Below are 21,940 nucleotides of genomic sequence, written 5' to 3' on the forward strand. Positions count from 1 at the left end.
TCCTCTGATGTATCATTGACACACTAGTAGAGGTACCTGAACCTGAAGCCTTAGGGTCAGCTGACAGGACGATAAGTTGGGAAATCAATAAAACCAAGAAACAGCAATGCAAACATTTCTAATTAAAGAAGTATCATTCAGACCATACTACTTTATGCTGTAACATCTGAAGACCCTGTTTTACAGCATCGCTTTAGCAAAAGATTCAAGGCATGCCCTTTGTACAACAATGAGTGAGCCAATATTGAGTTAATCTCACATATCAGCATCACTACAAAACAAATGTGAGCCTTACCGAGGAAAATCACCCATGCAATCATGGTATCTCCCACAATAAGTAACTACAGGATGATAATCAGTCAACCATAACAGAATGTATGGCCACCACCAAAATGTAAAAACCCCAAGAACCTATCTACGTAAACTTTTGAAAGTTAAACATTCAAGAAAAATTACCCTATAACCATAAACTTACATTAAAACAAGAATAAAAAGATGTAAAATAGGCACAGTATTGTAGTCTGCTGTACCAGAATGATGAACTCCTGAACATCTCATCAGCCTAGCCAGCCCATGATGCCTGAAAAATAAATGAAAATACTTCATACTTACATCACAACACACAATCAAAAGAATATTCTGCAGATCCAACATCTCTTAAGGGCAGAAATGAAAATACCTTAGGCTGGTGAAAACAGGAATCAACAAATGCTGGACTACACTGGAAAAGTGTAAACAACTGTGTGGTGTGGTTTGATGGCGAGGAGGTGACACCTGCAAAACATGCCATTGGCCTTGGTGGGTTGCTGTACAGTTACTGGGTCTTTAAGAACAAAAAATAGCCGGCATGACAAGCAAACAATGGTCAAAGAGGGTGAAATCTAATGGATATACCCTATTCATCAACGGTGTTTACACCTCCTATGGGCAAGTGCTCTTTCTCTCTGTGTCCATAAGCCTCACTCCAGTAGTGAGAAATAAGAAATTACCATGGAATCCAGCAGTGAAGAGCAGGTGCAGTTTTCATAAAACTGAAAAGTGAAAAGAGAGCTTAAATTACACTCATGAAAATTTTTTATTTTCTGTTTTTATACTATACTTAACTTCCATCTCCAGCGTTAGCGAGATAGTGCAAGGAAACAGACAAGGAATGGCCCAACACACCCACATACACATATATATACATAAACACCCACACAAGCACATATACATTTTACCGTATACAGATATATATATATACATACACAGGTTTCGGTGCATTATATATAACAGCTAGAGACAGTGTGAACGAATGTGGCCTTTGTGTCTTTTCCTAGCGCTACCTTGCGCACATGTGGGGGAGGGTGTTGTTATTTCATGTGTGGCGGGGTGGCGACAGGAATGAATAAAGGCAGACAGTATGAATTATGTACATGTGTATATATGTATATGTCTGTGTGTGTGTGGACGTGTATGTATGTACATGTGTATGTGTTGGGCCATTCTTTTGTCTGTTTCCTTGTGCTACCTCGCAAACGCGGGAGACAGCGACAAAGTATAATAAATGAAAAAAATATATGTTTATTCATTTTCATAAATATATATATATATATATATATATATATATATATATATATTTTTTTTTTTTTTTTTTACTTTGTCGCTGTCTCCCGTGTTTGCGAGGTAGCGCAAGGAAACAGACGAAAGAAATGGCCCAACCCCCCCCCATACACATGTACATACACACGTCCACACACACAAATATACATACCTACACAGCTTTCCATGGTTTACCCCGGACGCTTCACATGCCTTGATTCAATCCACTGACAGCACGTCAACCCCTGTATACCACATCGCTCCAATTCACTCTATTCCTTGCCCTCCTTTCACCCTCCTGCATGTTCAGGCCCCGATCACACAAAATCTTTTTCACTCCATCTTTCCACCTCCAATTTGGTCTCCCTCTTCTCCTCGTTCCCTCCACCTCCGACACATATATCCTCTTGGTCAATCTTTCCTCACTCATTCTCTCCATGTGCCCAAACCATTTTAAAACACCCTCTTCTGCTCTCTCAACCACGCTCTTTTTATTTCCACACATCTCTCTTACCCTTACGTTACTTACTCGATCAAACCACCTCACACCACACATTGTCCTCAAACATCTCATTTCCAGCACATCCATCCTCCTGCGCACAACTCTATCCATAGCCCACGCCTCGCAACCATACAACATTGTTGGAACTACTATTCCTTCAAACATACCCATTTTTGCTTTCCGGGATAATGTTCTCGACTTCCACACATTTTTCAAGGCTCCCAAAATTTTCGCCCCCTCCCCCACCCTATGATCCACTTCCGCTTCCATGGTTCCATCCGCTGACAGATCCACTCCCAGATATCTAAAACACTTCACTTCCTCCAGTTTTTCACCATTCAAACTCACCTCCCAATTGACTTGACCCTCAACCCTACTGTACCTAATAACCTTGCTCTTATTCACATTTACTCTTAACTTTCTTCTTCCACACACTTTACCAAACTCCGTCACCAGCTTCTGCAGTTTCTCACATGAATCCGCCACCAGCGCTGTATCATCAGCGAACAACAACTGACTCACTTCCCAAGCTCTCTCATCCCCAACAGACTTCATACTTGCCCCTCTTTCCAAGACTCTTGCATTTACCTCCCTAACAACCCCATCCATAAACAAATTAAACAACCATGGAGACATCACACACCCCTGCCGCAAACCTACATTCACTGAGAACCAATCACTTTCCTCTCTTCCTACACGTACACATGCCTTACATCCTCGATAAAAACTTTTCACTGCTTCTAACAACTTGCCTCCCACACCATATATTCTTAATACCTTCCACAGAGCATCTCTATCAACTCTATCATATGCCTTCTCCAGATCCATAAATGCTACATACAAATCCATTTGCTTTTCTAAGTATTTCTCACATACATTCTTCAAAGCAAACACCTGATCCACACATCCTCTACCACTTCTGAAACCACACTGCTCTTCCCCAATCTGATGCTCTGTACATGCCTTCACCCTTTCAATCAATACCCTCCCATATAATTTACCAGGAATACTCAACAAACTTTTTTTTTTTTTTTTTTTTTTTATACTTTGTCGCTGTCTCCCGCGTTTGCGAGGTAGCGCAAGGAAACAGACGAAAGAAATGGCCCAACCCCCCCCCATACACATGTACATACACACGTCCACACACGCAAATATACATACCTACACAGCTTTCCATGGTTTACCCCAGACGCTTCACATGCCTTGCTTCAATCCACTGACAGCACGTCAACCCCTGTATACCACATGACTCCAATTCACTCTATTTCTTGCCCTCCTTTCACCCTCCTGCATGTTCAGGCCCCGATCACACAAAATCTTTTTCACTCCATCTTTCCACCTCCAATTTGGTCTCCCTCTTCTCCTCGTTCCCTCCACCTCCGACACATATATCCTCTTGGTCAATCTCTCCTCACTCATTCTCTCCATGTGCCCAAACCATTTCAAAACACCCTCTTCTGCTCTCTCAACCACGCTCTTTTTATTTCCACACATCTCTCTTACCCTTACGTTACTTACTCGATCAAACCACCTCACACCACACATTGTCCTCAAACATCTCATTTCCAGCACATCCATCCTCCTGCGCACATCTCTATCCATAGCCCACGCCTCGCAACCATACAACATTGTTGGAACCACTATTCCCTCAAACATACCCATTTTTGCTTTCCGAGATAGTGTTCTCGACTTCCACACATTTTTCAAGGCTCCCAAAATTTTCGCCCCCTCCCCCACCCTATGATCCACTTCCGCTTCCATGGTTCCATCCGCTGACAGATCCACTCCCAGATATCTAAAACACTTTACTTCCTCCAGTTTTTCTCCATTCAAACTCACCTCCCAATTGACTTGACCCTCACCCCTACTGTACCTAATAACCTTGCTCTTATTCACATTTACTCTCAACTTTCTTCTTCCACACACTTTACCAAACTCAGTCACCAGCTTCTGCAGTTTCTCACATGAATCAGCCACCAGCGCTGTATCATCAGCGAACAACAACTGACTCACTTCCCAAGCTCTCTCATCCCCAACAGACTTCATACTTGCCCCTCTTTCCAGGACTCTTGCATTTACCTCCCTTACAACCCCATCCATAAACAAATTAAACAACCATGGAGACATCACACACCCCTGCCGCAAACCTACATTCACTGAGAACCAATCACTTTCCTCTCTTCCTACACGTACACATGCCTTACATCCTCGATAAAAACTTTTCACTGCTTCTAACAACTTGCCTCCCACACCATATATTCTTAATACCTTCCACATATATATATATATATATATATATATATATATTTTATCCCTGGGGATAGGGGAGAAAGAATACTTCCCACGTATTCCCTGCGTGTCGTAGAAGGCGACTAAAAGGGGAGGGAGCGGGGGGCTGGAAATCCTCCCCTCTCGTTTTTTTTTTTAATTTTCCAAAAGAAGGAACATAGAATTGGGCGAGGTGAGGGTATTCCCTTAAGGCCCAGTCCTCTGTTCTTAACGCTACCTCGCTAATGCGGGAAATGGCGAATAGTTTGAAAGAAGAAAAAGATATATATATATATATATACACACACACACACATGTACGAATTCATACTTGCTGCCTTCATCCATTCCTATCGCAACCCTGCCACGCACGAAAAAGCATCCCCCCCTCTAGGAACAGACAAAAAGACCACATTTGTTCACACTCAGTCTCTAGCTGTCATGTGTAATGCACTGAAACCACAGCTCCCTTTCCACATCCAGGCCCCACAAAACTTTCCATGGTTTATACCAGACGCTTCACATGCCCTGGTTCAATCCACTGACAGCACATCGACCCCGGTATACCATATCATTCCAATTCACTCTATTCCTTGCACACCTTTCACTTTCCTGTATGTTCAGGCCCCAATCGCTCAAAATCTTTTTCACTCCATCACTCTACCTCCAATTTGGTTTCCCGCTTCTCCTTCTTCCCTCCTCCTCTGACACATATATCCTCTGTGTCAATCTTTCCTCACTCATTCTCTCCACATGACCCAACCACTTCAATACACCCTCTTCTGCTCTCTCAACCACACTCTTTCTATTACCAACATCTCTCTTACTTTCATTACTTACTCAATCAAACAACCTCACACCACATACTGTCCTCAAACATTTCATTTCAAACACATCCACCCTTCTCTACACAACCCTATCTATAGCCCATGCCTCAAAACCATCTAACATAGTTAGAACTACTATCCCTCAAAACATACCCATTTTTGCTCTCCGAGATAACGTTCTTGCCTTCTACACATTCTTCATCGCTCCCTCCCCCACCCTGTGACTCACCTCCACTTCCATGGTTCTATCCACTGCTAAGTCCACTCCCAGATATTTAAAACACTTCACTTCCTCCAGTTTTTCTCCATTCAAACTCACCTCCCAATCAACTTGTCCCTCAACCCTACTGGCCTTAATAACCTTGCTCTTATTCATATTTACTCTCAACTTTCTTCTTTCACACACTTTACCAAACTCAGTCACCAACTTCTGCAGTTTCTCACCTGAATCAGCCACCAGCGCTGTACCATCAGCAAACAACAACTGACTCACTTCCCAAGACCTCTCATCCACAACAGACTGCATCTTGCCCCTCTCTCCAAAACTCTTGCATTCACCTCCCTAACCACCCCATCCATAAACAAATTAAACAACCATGGAGACAGCACATACCCCTGCTGCAAACCGACATTCACTGGGAACTACTCACTTTCTTCTCTTCCTACTCATACACATGCCTTACATCCTTGGTAAAAACATTTCACTGCTTCTAGCTACTTACTTCCCACACTATATACTCTTAAAACCTTCCATAAAGCATCTCTATCCACCCTATCATATGCCTTCTCCAGATCCATAAATGCTACGTACAAATCCAACTGTTTTTCTAAGTATTTCTTACATATATTTTTGAAAGCAAACATCTGATCCACACATCCTCTACCACTTCTGAAACTACACTGCTCTTCCCCAATCTGATGCTCTGTACATGCCTTTACCCTCTCAATCAATACACTCCCATATAATTTCCCAGGAATACTCAACAAGCTTTATACCTCTGTAATTTGAACACTCACCTTTATCCCTTTGCCTTTGTACAATGGCACTATGCATGCATTCCACCAATCCTCCATACATACAGCAAATATCCTCACCAACCAATCAACAAAACAGTCACCCCCTTATTTAATAAATTCTACTGCAATACCATCCAAACCTGCCACCTTGCCGGCTTTCATCTTCCGCAAAGCTTTCACTACCTCTTCTCTGCTCAACAAACCATTCTCCCTAACCCTCTCACTTTGCACTCAACCCCAACCAAAACACCCTATATCTGCCACTCTGTTATCAAACATATTCAACAAACCTTCAAAATATTCACTCCATCTCCTTCTCACTTCATCGCTACTTGTTATTATCTCTCCATTATCCCCCTTCACCGATGTTCCCATTTGTTCTCTTGTCTTATGTACTTTATATACCTCCTTCCAAAACATCTTTCTGTCTTCCCTAAAATCTAATGATAATCTCTCACCCGAACTCTCATTTGCCCTCTTTTTTTGCCTCTTGCACCTTTCCCAGTCATCTGCATTTCTTCCCTGCAAAAATCACCCAAACACCTCTCTCTTCTCTTTCACTAACAATCTTACTTCTTCATCCTACCATTCACTACCCTTTCTAATCTGTCCACCTCCCACCTTTCTCATTCCATATGCATCTTTTGCACAAGCCATTACTGCTTCCCTAAATACATCCTATTCCTCCCCCACTCCCATTACTTCCTATGTTCTCACCTTTTGCCATTCTGAATTCAATCTCTCCTGGTATTTCCTCACACAAGTTTCTTTTCCAAGCTCACTTATTCTCACCACTCTCTTCTCCCTAACATTTTCTCTTCTTTTCTGAAAACCCCTACAAATCTTCACCTTTGCCTCCACAAGACAGTGATCAGACATCCCTCCAGCTGCCCCTCTCAGCACATTAACATCCAAAAATCTCTCTTTTACATGCCTATCAATTAACACATAATCCAATAATGCATTCTGGCCATCTCTCCTACTTACATATGTATACTTGTATATATGTCTCTTTTTAAATCAGGTATTCCCAATCACCAGTCCTTTTTCAGCATACGAATCCACAAGCTGTTCACCATTTCCAACATTGAACACCCCATGTACACCAATTATACCCTCAACTGCCACATTACTCACCTTTGCATTCAAATCACCCATCACTATAACCCAGTCTCATGCATCAAAGCTGCTAACACACTCACTCAGCTGTTCCCAAAACACTTGCCTCTCATGAATTTTCTCATGACCAGGTATATAGGTACCAATAATCACCCTTCTCTCTCCATCCACTTTCAGTTTTACCCATATCAATCTACAGTTTACTTTCTTGCTTTCTATCACATATTCCCATCACTCCTGCTTCAGGAGGAGTGCTACCCCTTCCTTTGCTCTTGTCCTCTCACTAACCCCTGACTTTACTCCCAAGACATTCCCAAACCACTTTCCCTTTACCCTTGAGCTTCATTTCACCCAGAGCCAAAACATTCAGGTTCCTTTCCTCAAACATACTACCTATCTCTCCTTTTTTTTTCTCATCTTGGTTACATCCACACACATTTAGACAACCCTATCTGAGTCTTCGAGGAGGATGAGCATTCCCCGCATGACTCCTGTTTCCCCTTTTAGAAAGTTATGGGGCTCTGACAACTCTGAGGCTGCAACCCACAAAGGACCTGGAAGATTAAAGACTCCTTTGAAGTGAAAATGTTCTTGGCAACACTGTACTTCATTCCATTCACTGATGATACAGCCCTGTCAAAAAATAAATTCTCACTCTTCGTGTAACCAATAGCAGGCAGAATCCACTAAATCTTACATTCATGAAAAGCAAATATAACAAAGCTGCAAAACATACATAAAAAACTCTCAGAACAACTTTTAGTGACATAGCAACCACAAACTTTCAGCATTTGCAGAACAAGGAAAAATTTTTTTTCAAGTACAATTTCACCACAGTATGCTTGACACTCACTTCTTTGCAGCAGTATTGGATTCCCTTAATCCAAACCACTCTATAACCAACCATCAACCACCAAACCCTAAGGAAAATAAAAAACTGACCTTTGTTTGATACTTCAACATCCTATACCCACAGATCCTCCTTCCACCAAAAAGCACGACGACAAAATATATGCACACCCATATGACCCAACAAGCACTAAACATTTGCCCTCCAACCAGTCTCCAACATACACTCTCCAGAAACTTATGGAACATGCCACACTATAGGATTTCATTTAACATAGCCACTGTTGGCCACCAATGTCATGATCATGCCAGTCATGATGGAAACCTCACAGGCAACATGCTGAGCTTTTGTAGACCTCCATAATGAGGGATACAGCATTTGTGATACTGCTCTGCAGCTTGGCATTCACCAAAACACAGCAGCATAGTGGATTTGGAGATATGCCATAACAGGTGCGACTGAAGACATTCTCTACATATTTGACTGGATAAGTCACTAGTGACCAATATGACAACTTTCAACCTTTATCAGGGCTTCCAATGTGTAGAATGTCAGACAAAAAGTTCTCAGTACCTATTGGACTGTGTGTCATAATGTTTTGTGTATGTGTCAATACTCTTTTTGCCGAGTGTACAACTAATGCTTGTCTGTGGTCTAAACGTCACCCATCTCTCTAACACCACAAACACTGTCATAATAAAATACCTGTCATGCCCTAGTTGCCACTTCCACACTGAAGATGATATTATTTTTTCTATTCACTTTTTCATTATACTTTGATGCTGTCTCCCATGTTAGTGAAGTAGTGCAAGGAAACAGACGAAAGAATGGCCCAAACCCACACACATACGCATGTATATACATAAACGCCCACACATGCACAAATACATACCTATACATTTCAACATATACATACATACATACAAAGACATATACATATATACACATGTATATATTCATACATGCTGCCTTCATCCATTCCCCCCGCCACACATGAAATGACACTCCCATCCCCCCGCACGCGTTCGAGGCAGTGCTAAGAAATTCAACTCAGTTCTCAAAGCTGCCCCATGTGAAATCCGAAACCCAGCCCCCTTTTCCCACATAAAACCCCAAAAATTTTCCAGGGTTTAAAACCAAGCTTACATGCCCGGTTAATCCATGACGAAATCGACCCCGTATACCATATTTCCAATTCACTCTTTTTCACCACCTTTCACTTTCCTGATTTTTCAGGCCCCCAATCGCTCAAAATCTTTTTCACTCCTTCCCCCCCTCCAATTTGGTTTCCCCCTTCTCCTTTCTTCCCCCCCCTTCTGACACTAATCCTCTTTCAATCTTTCCTCACTCATTCTCTCCCATCCCCAACCATTCAATACACCTCTTTCTCTCTCAACCACCTCTTTTTATTCCCCAACATTCTTTTACTTTCATTACTTACTCAATCAAACACCTAAACACCACAATGCCTCAAACATTTCATTTCAAACACATCCCCCCCCTTTCCTCCAACCCTATCTATGCCCATGCCTCAAACCATTAACATGTTAAATACTATCCCTCAAAAAAAACCCATTTTTTGCTCCGAGTAACTTTTTTTTGTTTCACCATTCTTATCGCCCCTCCCCCACCCGTGACTACCCCCCCTTTCCATTTTTTCCCACTGCTAATCCACTCCCAGAATTTAAAACACTTCATTTCCTCCAGTTTTTCTCCATTCCAAACTACCCCCCAATAAATTGGTCCCTCACCCTATGGGCCTTTTAATAACCTTGCTCCCCCCCCCCCCCCCCCCCCCCCCCCCCCCCCCCCCCCCCCCCCCCCCCAAACCTCTCATCCACAACAGACTGCATCTTGCCCCCCTCTAAAACTCTTTCTTTCACCTCCCCAACCACCCCATCCATAAACAAATTAAACAACCAAGGGAAAACACAACCCCCGCCGCAAACCACTTCCCGGGCTTTCATTTTCCGAAAAGCTTTTCACTACCTCTTCTCGCTCAAAAAAAACCATTCCCCCAAACCCTCTCATTTTGCACTAAACCCCCAAACCCAAAAACACCCTAAAATCTGCCCCCTCGGGAAACCCCCAAACATATTCAAAAAAACCCTTTCCCAAAATATTCACTCCATCTCCTTTTTCACTTTCTCGCTACTTTTAATTATCTCTCCATTACCCCCCCTTAAAACCCGATGTTCCCATTTTTTTCCTTTGTCTTATATACTTTTATATACCCCTTCCCAAAACATCTTTCTGTTTTCCCCCTAAAACCCTAATGATAATCTCTCCCCCCCGAACCTTCATTTGCCCTTTTTTTTCCTTTGAAACCTTTTCCGAAGCTTTTCTTCCCTGCAAAAAATCACCCAAACCCTCTCTTTTCCCTCTTTTCACAAACAATCCCCTTTTTTCATCCAAAACCTTTCCCACTACCCTTTCAAAAATCTGCCACCTCCCCCCTTTTTCTCTTTTCCCATTTGCTTTTTTGCACAACCATTACGCTTCCCTAAATACACCCCTTTTCCCTCCCCCATTTTCCCATTACTTCCTATGTTCTCACCTTTTGCCATTCGAATTCAATCTCTCCTGGTTTTTTCCCTCACACAAGTTTTTTTTTCCCAAGCCACTTATTCCACCACTCTTTTTCTCCCAAAAACATTTTCTCTTCTTTTCCGAAAACCCCAAAACAAATCTTCACCTTTGCCTCCACAAGACAGGATCAACTCCCCTCCAGCTGCCCCTCCTCAGCACTTTAACCCACCCAAAAAAACCCTCTCTTTTACATGCCTATCAATTAACACATAATCCAATAATGAAATTCGGGGCCACTCTCCACTTACATTTTGTAAAAATTTTGGTATAAAATTCCCTTTTTAAATCAGGTATTCCCCAATCACCACCCTTTTTTTCAGCATACAAAATCCAAAAGCTTTTCACCATTTCCAACTTTTGAACACCCCATGTACACCAATTATACCCCCCAATTTGCCACATTACTCACCTTTGCATTAAAAACCCCCAAATCACTATAACCCGGGCCCAAGCATCAAAGCTGCTAACAAAACCCCCTCAGCTTTTCCCCCAAAACACTTGCCCTCTTTAAATTTTCTCATGACCAGGTATTAAAAAACCAAATAATCACCCTTTTTCTCCCCCATCCATTTTCATTTTTAAAACCCATATAAATCTACAGTTTACTTTCTTGCTTTCTATCAAAATTTCCCACCACTCCTGCTTCAGGGGGGATTGCAAACCCCCTTCCTTTGCTCTTGTCCTCCCCCCTAACCCCTGACTTTACCCCCAAGACATTCCCAAACCATTTTTCCCCTTTAAACCCTTGACTTCTTTTCACCCAGGCCAAAAAAATTCGGTTCCTTTCCTCAAACATCCCTCCCTATCCTCCTTTTTTTTCTCATCTTGGTTAAATCCACACAAAATTTAGACAACCCTATCGGGGGGTCTTCGAGGAGGATGAGCATTCCCCGCATGCCCCTCCTGCCCCCCCTTTTTGGGGAAAGTTAGGGGGCTCTGACAGCTCTGAGGCTGCAACCCAAAAAGGGAAACCTGGAAAAAAGTTTAAAGACCCCTTTTTAAATTTGAAAATGTTTTTGGGGCCAACCCCGTACTTCACCCCCCATTAAACTAAATGATAAAAAGCCCTTTTAAAAAAAATAAATTCCCCACCTTCGGGGTAACCAATAGCAGGCAAAATCCACTAAACTTACATTCATGAAAACCCCAAAAAAAAAAAGGCTGAAAAAACATAAAAATAAAAAACTCTCAAAACCCAACTTTTAGTGACATAGAACCCCCAAATTTTCCCCAAGCTTTTGGGCAAAAACCCAAGGAAAATTTTTTTTTCCCAAGTAAAAATTTCACCACAGTATGCTTGACACTCCCCTTTTTTTGCGGGCATTTGGGATTCCCTTAATCCAAACCCCACCCTAAAACCCAAACCCATCAACCCCAAACCCAAAAAGGGAAAATAAAAAAACTGACCTTTGTTTTGATATTTTAAAACATCCTAATCCCCACAGACCCTTTCCTTCCACCAAAAAGCCAACGACAAAATATATGCACACCCATATGACCCAACAAGCACTAAACTTTTGCCCTCCAACCAGTCTCCAACATACACTCCCCAAAAACCCAAAAGGAACATGCCACACCCCAAAAGGATTTCATTTAACCAAAAACCACTGTTGGCCACCAATTTTCATTTTATCATGCCAGTCATGATGGAAAACCTCACAGGCCCCAAAGCTGAGCTTTTTTAGACCTCCATAATGGGGGATACAGCAATTTTTGATACTGCTTTTGCAGCTTGGCATTCACCAAAACACAGCAGCATTAGTTGGGGTTTGGAGATTGCCCAATTTAAAAGGTGCGACTGGAAGACATTTTTCTACATATTTACTGGATAAGTCACTAGTGAAAAAAATAATGACAAAATTTTTTAACCTTTATCAAAGGGGTTTTAATGTGTAGAATGTCCCCGACAAAAAGTTCTCAGTAAACCCATTGGAAATGTGTTTTCATAATGGGTTTTTTTTATGTGCCAAAAACTCTTTTTTTGCCCCAGTGTACAACTAATGCCCTTTCCCGTTTGGGCTAAAACCCTCACCCATCTCTCTAACAAAACCACAAACCGTCAAATAAAAAACCTGTCATGCCCCCAGTTGCCAAATTTCCCCACTTTAAATGTATTATTTTTTCTATTCACTTTTTCATTATACCTTGATTTCTGTCTCCCATGTTATGAAGTATTCAAGGAAACCCGACGAAAGAATGGGCCCCAAAACCCCCCCACAAAGCATTAATACATAAACCCCCCAAAACTGCACAAATACATACCTATACATTTCAACAAAATACCCTACATACATACAAAACAAAACATAATAAAAAATCATAAAATTCATACATCTTCCCCCCATTTTTCTCCCTAATCCCCCCCCAACATAAATAAAACAACCCTCCCCCCCAACCATACATCTAAAAAAAACAAAATACATTCATTCATTTCTCATACTCTACTTCATTTTAATACAATTTCCAAACCCCAACTTCTTCCTTTTTTTAAAATACCCCCCCCTAAAATTTTTTCCCCTAAAACCCCTACTTACCATACAAAACCTCCCTTTTTACAACTTTCATCTAAAATTTTTTCTTCTTCAAAAATTTTTTCCCAAACTAAAATCCCCCATTCTCTTTTCTACATTAATAAAACCCCCAACTTTAAACAAAAACAAACAACAACTACTACACCCCAAACCCCTCTCCTTTACAAAAACAACTCATACCCCCTCTTCCTTTTAATCCTCTTTCACCCCCCTAAAACCCCATCCAAAAACATCATTAAAAAACCAAAAACATCTAAAACATCCCCCCCATAAAAACCCAACTTCATTAACCATTTTTTCTTTTCATCTTCTACAACTTACCCCCCAACCCCAAAATACTCATAAAATAAAACCATTTTTTTTTTTTTTTTAAAATTTTTTTTTTTTAATTTTTTTTACTTTTTTTTTTTTTTACTTCTTACTTTTCCTCTTTTCTCCCCCCAAAAACAAAAACATACAAAAACAAATTTTCTTACATTTAAAAATTCTCCCAATACATACATACATACATACAGGGGGTTGGATAGAAAAACGTTATCTTGGGAAAGAGCAAAAAGGGGTATGTTCAAAGGAGTTTTCCAAAAAACATTTTATGGTTACAAAGGCATGGGCTAAAAAAGGGGGTTTTTGTATGGAGGAGGGTGGATTTTTGGGAAATGAAATGTCTGAGGGATTATATGTGGGGGTGAGGGGGTTTGATGGGGTAGGTAATAAAAGGGGTAAGAGATTGTGGAAAAAAAAAGTGTATTGAAGACACAAGAGGGTGTGTTGAAACATTTTGGGACATATGGAGAGCCCGAATGAGGAAAAATTGACAAAGGGGATTTATTTTGTCAGGGGGTGGGGGGAAAAAGGGAAAGGGGAGCCCAAAATTGGGGGGGGAAAGGGGAAGGGGTATGAAAAAAAATTTCGAGCTACGGGGGCCCTGAATTTTCCCAGGAGGGTGGGGAGGCATGCAAGGAATAAGTAAATTTGGGAAAAAAGTGGAAATACCAGGGGCCAAAAGTGCTTTTAAATGAACTAAACCAAAAGGGGAAAGTGAAATGTCTGAGGAAAACCCAAAGGGAAAGAATATGAGGGCCTGGATTGGATACCCAAAGCTGTTTTTTTGGGGGTGCTTTTACACATGATAGCTAGAGACTTATGTAAACCCCAATGTGGGCCCAAAAATTTTCTCACTTTGTGAGCCCCCCCAACCAATCCCAAACATCCCACAAAAATATCATATTTTCATCCAACACATTCAGTAGTTCTTTCCAAAAACCACTTTATCTTCTCTTAAAAACCCTTTTTTGTTCTACCATTTCTCAAAATGGCCCCTTCACAAATTTTGTTCTCTTATTCTCCTCATACTTTTCCCCTTTCCCTTCTAAAAAAATTTTCTTGTTCTCCCTGAATCTGCTGATGCCTCGCACCTAAACCTCATTCGGGGTTTTTTCCCCCCCTGCCCTTCCCCTGGCCTCCTCCCCATTTTCTCTTTTAAAAATTTCCCAATCGGGGGTCGCCCTCCTTTCCTGCAATTGTTTTATGTTATCCCTCCTTTCTCTTGCCCCAAACCAATTTAATTTTCATCCCACCCCCTTCCAAAAATCTTTTTTCTTTTTTAACACCCCCCCAGGCCCCCTTAAACTTGCCACCCCTTGTCACCTGCATATGTAAGCAAATACCTCCCTAAATCCCCTTCTAACCCTTTTTTCCCTTTTCCTCAAGTTTTTTTTAAAAATTTTTTCAACTTATGAAAATTTCCTTCCCAAATAACAAAATTAATGATAAAAACCCTTTTAGTTAAACCCAGATAAGGCGGGGGCCCCCACACACACACACACACACAAAAACACACACAACACACACAAAACAAAAAAATTTTTGCTATCAATACTAAGTTTAGTAAAAGGGACCAAAGGCAGGGGGAGAAGGATAAAGAGGGGAAATATACCAAAAATGGCCAAGATGGCCTCTTTAGTTTAAAAAGGGTTATGGGGAGACTGGTCATATAAACCGGGAAAGAAATTTCATTACAGTCAAGGAATCCCTTTATTTTTCATCATGCCACCATTAATTTTTCATTTGGATCAATTTTTTTTGTGGATAATCAAAAATTTGTTTCATTTTCCCAGCCCTAAAAACTGTTAATATTTTCAAAATTTTTGCCTGTAATTTTGTTACTAAACTTACAAATGGATCTGTTGACTTTAGACCAGATGTACACCCAAAAGCAAAGCAGGCACTGTAGAAGTTGTTGTTTCCATTCCCACACACAGGTGAAAAATTTCCCGGGGAAGCACCCCCACATCCTAAAGGCACATTCACTCAGGGGAATTTAGTGCAAAGAAAGGGATGTAAATTTCCCGCTTAAATAAATACCCACAAAGAAAAACAATTGAGGGATCAAAAATGAAAACCAAAAAACGCAAAATTTTAACTCAAAAGGAATCATTGCAACCAATGGGTTATTACATAAATAACCCCCAGACTAAGCTGTTGTACCCCAAAGGGGGTTTATTTTTAGATACGAACCACCGTGAGCCAACATCTGTCAAAAACCGGCCAAAAGTGCCCTTGGACTGGAGTTTGAGCATGCCCCACGAGCCTCAAGTGTTTAAGTCCATGCCTTTGGATACACAGGTCACATAAAATATTCCCCCGGGGGGGAAAAACCCTTTAAAAAATGAATTTTTATTTTGTTTTTTTTGGTGTACATGGAAAATTTTCCAATACTTTTGCTAAAGTACACCCTTTAAAAGGGAGTATTAAAAAATGATTTTGAAAGGGTTGATTACACCTTTTCAAAATATGGGTATTGATAAGCATCAGATATGTCCAGGCAAAATTACCATAAGGAATATTACACCTAAAAATAGCTAAAAAATCCGGAGTGGATGGATTTCACAGAAGACAAACCCGATTTATTATCCCTTTTGGGATAGATAGTTCCCTATTAAAAATTTTAAAGGCAATAAGACAACACAAATTAACAAAACTAATAATAAATAATTTTAGCAACTGTAAAATTTAGGGAACTATCATAAAGGGAATTCCCTTTTTTAAGAATACAAGTCAAAATGCAAACAGTATACCCCGGCCCAAACACAACAGACATGACAAAAAACCCAAAAAGGGAACCCTTCTTACATTTAAAAAAGTGAGAAGAAACATACAAAAGGGAAAGGACTCAAAAAAATCACTTTTAAACCCGCTTTTACACATTCACACTTAAAGCCACAAATTTATTCAAAAAGGGGTTACATTGGGAAAATTTTTCAAAATTAATTTCGTACTTTTTTCCCGACTGAAAAATTTCACCAGCCACAGTTTTAAGCTGTCTTTCCCAAACCCAAATAAATTACTTTAAAGGGCCCCGAGCCCGAGAAAGGGGTGTAAGCTGTGGGCCCGGACGGGTCAGGAATGCAATGGTTCCAAAGACACCCTAAAACCTTTTGGTTCCCAAAGGCGGACCCTTTAAGCTTCCCCAATCCCTTTCTCGGTTAAAATCTTAAGGAAAAATTTCCTTTACCCAAAAAGGGGAAATTATAAACCGACAAGCAAAACCCAAAGCCCAAAAAAACATCTAGCCAACAGTGATGGCCCAAAATACTGTGTGGGCACCCTTTGCTCATACCAAATTATATAAGTTTCTGACTCTGCATGAACACAATTTAAAACTTTGGGGTGTTTTTAAAATTTAAAATTTTACACAGTTTGGGCCCCAGAGCTTCCATGCCCTGTTAACCCCCATGACAGCAGTAACCAGGGTATACCAATGTCCAATTTCTCTTTCCTTCCCCTCCTTTCCCCCTCCTGCATGTTCAGCCCGATCACCAAAATCTTTTCACTCCTCCTTCCACCCCCAATTTGGTCTCCCTCTTCTCCTCGTTCCCTACCACCTCCGACACAATATCCTTTTTGGTCAATCTTTCCTCTTTCTTTCTCTCCATGTGCCCAAACCATTTCAAAAAAACCTCTTTGCTCTCTCAACCACTCTCTTTTTATTCCCACATCTCTTTTACCCTTCTTACCTTACTCGATCAAACCACCTCACACCACATATTGTCCTCAAACATCTCATTTCCAACACATCCACCCTCCTCCGCGCAATTCTATCTATCGCCCATGCCTCACAACCATATAACATTGTTGGAATCACTATTCCTTCAAACAACCATTTTTGCTCTCTGAGTAACATTCTCGCCTTCCACTCATTCTTAAACGCTCCTTTGCCCTCTCCCCCACCCTGTGACTTACTTCTGCTTCCATGGTTCCATCTGCTGCCAAATCCACTCCCAGATATCTAAAACACTTCACTTCCTCCAGTTTTTCTCCATTCAAACTTACCTCCCAATTGACTTGTCCCTCAACCCTACTGTACCTAATAACCTTGCTCTTATTCACATTCACTCTCAGCTTTCTTCTTTCACACACTTTACCAAACTCAGTCACCAGCTTCTGCAATTTCTCACTTGAATGAGCCACCAATGCTGTATCATCAGCAAACAACAACTGACTCACTTCCCAAACCCTCTCATCCACAACAGACTGCATACTTGCCCCTCTCTTAAAAACTCCTGCATTCACCTCCCTAACAACCCCATCCATAAACATATTAAACAGCCAAGGAGACATCACACATCCCTGCCGCAAACCAACGTTCACTGGGAACCACTCACTTTCCACTTTTCACTGCTTCTAGCAACTTATCTCCCACACCATATACTCTTATGATATATACACCTTAATTGTCCTGTGCTCACCCCATAGACATACAGACACCACAAGATTGTGTGACCTGTGGTTAGGCAAGGTATACATACATACATACATACATACATGTGTGGATAGAAAGAACGTTATCTTGGAGAGCAAAAATGGGTATGTTCAAAGGAGTAGTTCCAACAACATTTTATGGTTACGAGGCATGGGCTAAATAGAGGGTTGTATGGAGGAGGGTGGATGTGTTGGAAATGAAATGTCTGAGGATTATATGTGGTGTGAGGTGGTTTGATGGGGTAGGTAATGAAAGGGTAAGAGATGTGTGGTAATAAAAAGTGTAGTTGAGAGAGCACAAGAGGGTGTGTTGAAACAGTTTGGACATATGGAGAGACTGAATGAGGAAAAATTGACAAAGGGGATTTATGTGTCAGAGGTGGAGGGAACAAGGAGAAATGGGAGACCAAATTGGAGGTGGAAGGAAGGTATGAAAAAGATTTCGAGCTACTGGGGCCCTGAACTTACAGGAGGGTGAGAGGCATGCAAGGAATAGAGTGAATTGGAACAATGTGGTATACCAGGGCCAAAGTGCTGTCAATGAACTGAACCAGGGAAAGTGAAATGTCTGAGGTAAACCATGGAAAGATATATGAGGCCTGGATGTGGATAGCAAGCTGTGGTTTTGGTGCATTACACATGATAGCTAGAGACTTAGTGTGAACCAATGTGGCCATAAATTTCTCACTTTGTGAGCCTCCACATCCCAAACATACCACATATATCATATTTTCATCCAACACATTCAGTAGTTCTTCAAAAACTCACTTTATCTTCTCTTCAACCCTTTTTTGCTTCTACCATTTCTCAAAATGGCTCCCTTCACTATTTGTTCTCTTATTCTCCTCATACTATTCCCTTCCTTCTAAATAATTTTCTTGTTCTCCCTGAAGTCTGCTGATGCTCTCGCACCTCAACTCTCATTCAGTCTTTTTCAGCCCCTGCTCCTTCCTCCTGGCCTCCTCTCACTTTCTCTTGTACATTTCCCAATCAGTCGCACTCCTTTCCTGCAAGTTGTCTATGTATCCCTCCTTTCTCTTGCACTACCAACTTAACTTCATCCCACCGCTCAATATCTTTTTTCTCTAACACCCACAGTGCACCTTACACATGCCACACTTGTCACCTGCATATGTAAGCAATACCTCCCTAAATACCTTCTATTCCTTTCCCATTCCTCAAGTTTTGTTTACTTTCAACTTATGCCATTCCTTCCCAAATAACAAATAATGATATAAACACTAGTAAACAGATAAGCAGGCACACACACACACACACACACACACACACACACACACACACACACACACACACACAATATTGCTATCAATATCTAGTTTAGTGAAAGGACCAAAGGCAGTGGAGAAGGATAAAGAGTGAAATATACCAAATGGCCAAGATGGTCTCTTTAGCTTTTAAGTTATGGGAGACTGGTCATATCACCTGGAAAGTAATCATTACAGTCAAGGAATGCCTTATTTTTCATCATGTACACATTAATTTTTCATTTGGATCAATTCTTTGTGGATAATCTTTAATGATTCATATTCAGATCTAAAAACTGTTAATATATCATAATTTTATGCCTGTAGATTTTGTTACTGACTTACAATGGATCTGTTGACTTTAGCAGCAGATGTACATCCAGCAAAGCAGGCACTGTAGAAGTTGTTGTTTCCATTCACACACACAGGTGAGAACTTCAGGGAGCATCCACATCCTGAGGCACATTCACTCAGGGATTTAGTGCTAGAAAGGGATGTGAATGTCGCTTGATAAATACTCACAAAGAAAAACAAGTTGAGAGATCAAAATGATATCCAATAACGTCAAAACTTAACTCAAAAGAGAATCATTGCAACCAATGGGTTATTACATCATAACCAACAGACTAAGCTGTTGTACTCAAAGGGTTAGTTTAGATACTGAACTCACCGTGAGCCAACATCTGTCATAGACGCCAGTGTCTGGAGCTGAGTTTGAGCATGACCACGAGCCTCAAGTGCTAAGTCCATGCCATGGATGACATCATGGTCACATGAAATATTCACCTGGGGGGAAAAAGCATTAATATGAATGTTACTGTTTGTTAGGTGTACATGGAAAACTTTCCAATACTTTTGCTAAAGTACATCTTAAAAGAGTATCAGCCATGATAAGAGGATTGATTATCACTTGTCAAAATATGGGTATATGATAAGCATCAGATATGTCCAGGCAAAATTACCATAAGTGAATATTACACCTAACAATAGCTAAGATATCCTGGAGTGGATGGATTTCACAGAAGACACCAGATGATTATCCCTTAGCATAGATAGTTCCCTAGTAAATTGATGGCAATATGACAACACAATATTAACAATCTAATAATACTATATAGCAACTGTATTCAGGGAACTATCATAAGGCAATTCCGTTTTGAAGAATACAATGTCAAAATGCAAACAGTATACTGTCAAGCACAACAGACATGACATGAACAAAAGGTAACTTGCTTACATAATAAAGTGAGAAGAAACATACATAGGCAATGGACTCATGAAAATCACTTTAACCAGCTTGACACATGCACACTTACAGCCACATTCATTCACATGCTTACATTGAAATTCTTCAAAATTAATACGCTACTTTCCTGACTGATAATACACCAGCCACAGTTTTAAGCTGTCTCCAAACTAAATAACTGACTTTAGGCCCAGAGCAGAGATGGGTGTAAGCTGTGCCTGGACTGATACAGGAATGCAATGGTTCCAAAGACACCCTACACCTTGTGGTTCCAATGCTGGACATGAAGCTTCAGCAATCCTGCTCGGTATATCTGATGGAAAAATTCCTTCAGCCAAAGTGGAACTTATAAACGACAAGCAAAGCAATGCCATCCAACATCTAGCCAACAGTGATGCAAAGTACTGTGTGGGTCACCCTTGCTCATACCAAATATATAAGTGCTGACTCTGCATGAACACAATTTAATCTTTGATGTTTAGAATTCAATTTCACACAGTTGGCCACAATTAACAAGCATTCAAATATATATATATATTTTATTATTTTTTTTATTATACTTTGTCGCTGTCTCCCGCGTTTGCGAGGTAGCGCAAGGAAACAGACGAAAGAAATGGCCCAACCCCCCAAAACCATGTATATAATACGCCACACATACATACATACATACATACATACATACATACATACATACATACATACATACATACATACATACATACATACATACATACATACATACATACATACATACATACATACATACATACATACATACATACATACATACATACATACATACATACATACATACATACATACATACATACATACATACATACATACATACATACATACATACATACATACATACATACATACATACATACATACATACATACATACATACATACATACATACATACATACATACATACATACATACATACATACATACATACATACATACATACATACATACATACATACATACATACATACATACATACATACATACATACATACATACATACATACATACATACATACATACATACATACATACATACATACATACATACATACATACATACATACATACATACATACATACATACATACATACATACATACATACATACATACATACATACATACATACATACATACATACATACATACATACATACATACATACATACATACATACATACATACATACATACATACATACATACATACATACATACATACATACATACATACATACATACATACATACATACATACATACATACATACATACATACATACATACATACATACATACATACATACATACATACATACATACATACATACATACATACATACATACATACATACAT

The 21,940-nt window shown here is 40.3% G+C and overlaps 1 protein-coding gene across 1 annotated transcript in view; it reads right to left on the bottom strand.

The window, feature by feature from the left end:
• Positions 1-21,940, bottom strand: part of LOC139759455 (solute carrier organic anion transporter family member 4C1-like) — a 74,828-nt gene that overhangs the window by 19,255 nt on the left and 33,633 nt on the right. Inside the window, exons 12-13 of the mRNA XM_071681602.1 lie at positions 19,652-19,790; positions 990-1,031 (exon numbers count right to left, since the gene is read on the bottom strand). Of these exons, the coding sequence (XP_071537703.1) occupies positions 990-1,031; positions 19,652-19,790 (181 nt within the window). The remainder of the gene's footprint in view (positions 1-989; positions 1,032-19,651; positions 19,791-21,940) is intronic.

The sequence above is a fragment of the Panulirus ornatus genome, chromosome 33 (assembly GCF_036320965.1).
Source record: "Panulirus ornatus isolate Po-2019 chromosome 33, ASM3632096v1, whole genome shotgun sequence".
Classification (NCBI taxonomy): Eukaryota; Metazoa; Arthropoda; class Malacostraca; order Decapoda; family Palinuridae; genus Panulirus; species Panulirus ornatus.